Source organism: Gymnoscopelus braueri (assembly GCF_963280865.1).
Source record: "Gymnoscopelus braueri genome assembly, chromosome: 7".
Lineage (NCBI taxonomy): Eukaryota > Metazoa > Chordata > Actinopteri > Myctophiformes > Myctophidae > Gymnoscopelus > Gymnoscopelus braueri.
In genome coordinates this window covers 20,294,123-20,296,622 of record NC_137608.1, presented here as the reverse complement: position 1 = coordinate 20,296,622, position 2,500 = coordinate 20,294,123, and the positions used below count along the sequence as shown (strand labels likewise).

Below are 2,500 nucleotides of genomic sequence, written 5' to 3'. Positions count from 1 at the left end.
TTCACGTCAAGTTGTTGCAGCAAGCAAGTCATCCATTATGATTTGCATACCAGTTCCACTGAGTGACATAAACTGGCCCACATTTGCACAATTAAAAGAGCAGCCCTCGAGTCAGCGCTATTTCAACCTCCACCTGTGAGCATTCAGCTGTGCCTGTTTGAGTCACATAAACCACCAGACCTTCAAGGCACTGTGGCATTATTATAGACAGAATGTGTTTGAATTTGGCAGCACTGCTGTCTAATGGTTTCCCTTTCCTGTCAATGGGGGAGGGGGTGGTGGTCCTGTCATGACCACATGCAATTCATTTCAGGTCTGTCGTCTGTGTTAAGACCGTGGGAAGTGGAAATGTACCACATACATAGCCTACATACATACACACACTGACATTTTCAACATGTGAGAGAGAGGCGGTGCAGACAACAGTTTAACAAAGGTTTAACTCGATGATAACAGTATTCAGTATTTGTATTCAGGGTCCAGTGGGAAAATTCTTTACAGAAAGCATTACAAGTCCCAGATGTGCACACGGCAGTCAGCTCCTGCAGAGATGATCTTAGTTCCACAGGGACTCAAGGCCAAGTGCAGCACACGCTGTGAGTGACCTGAAAAACCACAAGATGAATAGTTTTGGTTAGGTGACATTCAGATGTCGTATTTCCCAGACAAAGAAGTGAAAAGCGTGCAATGAAGGGGTCTTGGTTTGACAAAGGTTTCCGATCGGTTAGCTAGCGAGGAAGACATTTGTGCATGTCTTCCGCAGACTTCGAGAGATCGAGATTCCCTACTCATGTTTGATTGTCTAACATCTGTTAAGAGCGCTGTTACAGTGGTTTTAAAACGAGCACTTGTACTTGTGTTTATGACATATGTACTGTAGGCACGTTTCTTCTTCCCATTTTGTAGGTATTTCTGTCTCTAACCTGCCAACTGGTAGCTCTGGCTGAGGGAAGGGAAGTCCCAGGTCCAGCAGGTGATATCATGATGGGGTACACCATGGCCTGTTAACAGGGCCCTCTTCTTTTCAGCCCACAGTAGGGAACAGATCTGCAATTGCAGTTAGTTACTTAAGTATTTGTTTGTGCCCATGTCAGACTATGTGTATTATAATGAGCTATATGGTAAAGAAAGACCAATCCTTATAATCATCATCATCATCATCATCATCGTTATTTTCATTTTCATTCCTAGTCATATGGTATTTAGGCACCTGTGAATTTGTGTGGGCTGATGTCATACAGGTCCCTGATTGGATGTCCCAGATCCTCAGGTCTCCATCTCTCCATCCCCCTCCTGTAGCAACCAGCTGTCTCTGCCATGGACACCATCCCATTGCCTTCGCACACGCACACGCACACACACACACACAGACACAGACACAGACACACACACACACACACACACACACACACACACACACACACACACACACACACACACACACACACACACACACACACACACACACACACAGATATAACCTGATGGGTTAGGGCTTGGTCTTCTTCTACGCACCTGTCACTTTGTAGGTGTGCAAAAGACTTGCTTTTAATTTTTTACAACTATAAATAATTTAAAAACAAAATTATACATGCACACTGTCATTTCATCATGATATTCCATTATACTGTATTATGAAACACTATAATAACTGACCTTAACAGCACTGGGTTGTTTCATCGTGGCGATTGGCTGATGTGCCCTTGTGTGTCCTGCGATGTCTCTGTCCCAGATGCTGAGGAGGCCGTCTGTGGAGCCACTGGCCAGCCACTGGTCTCCTGGTGACCACTCCAGACTGCACACACCCCCCTCCTGAACAGCCATACCTACCAAAGGTTTAGGGGCCCGGGAGTCGTGGTGATGGATGTGTCCAAGAACAGAACCACTGTCACATTGGGAAACAAAAATTCAAACATTTTCAAAAATATATTTTCACTATTTAAGTTTTTGAAGTCATTTAACAATAGGAGCGGCGCAGCCCGAGACTATGGCTATTTGGGGGTCCTTGGCATGTGAATGTTTGAACAACCCCTGTTAGTAGGCCCTACATACAAAGTACAATCCTCCATTTAACTTGGAGAGTGTAAAAATTACCTAAATGAACCTGTAACATTTTTCAAGTTCAATTAACACACGCACGCACGCACGCACGCACGCACGCACGCACGCACGCACGCACGCACGCACGCACGCACGCACGCACGCACGCACGCACGCACGCACGCACGCACGCACGCACGCACGCACGCATACACACACACACACACACACACACACACACACACACACACACACACACACACACACACACACACACACACACACACACACACACACTCTCACACACACACACACACACACACACACACACACACACACACACACACACACACACACATACACACACATCAGCACCTGCTCAGTAAGTGTTGTTTCCAGGAAAGAGAGCCCACCACAGCCACATGTGACTGCAGACATCTCACTCTGCTCTTTTGTTCCA

General features: G+C 46.2%; 1 protein-coding gene across 1 annotated transcript in view; it reads right to left on the bottom strand.

Annotated features, from left to right (window-relative positions):
• Window positions 1–246: 246 nt before the first annotated feature.
• LOC308088941 (cell division cycle protein 20 homolog B-like) overlaps window positions 247–2,500 on the bottom strand; it is a gene marked incomplete at its 5' end in the record, with an annotated part of 6,550 nt that continues 4,296 nt past the window's right edge. The window contains 5 exons of the mRNA XM_080433522.1: window positions 247–605; window positions 924–1,047; window positions 1,211–1,336; window positions 1,657–1,885; window positions 2,416–2,500. The exon at window positions 2,416–2,500 is cut by the window's right edge and continues 10 nt beyond it. Of these exons, the coding sequence (XP_080289648.1) occupies window positions 508–605; window positions 924–1,047; window positions 1,211–1,336; window positions 1,657–1,885; window positions 2,416–2,500 (662 nt within the window). The 3' untranslated portion in view covers window positions 247–507. The remainder of the gene's footprint in view (window positions 606–923; window positions 1,048–1,210; window positions 1,337–1,656; window positions 1,886–2,415) is intronic.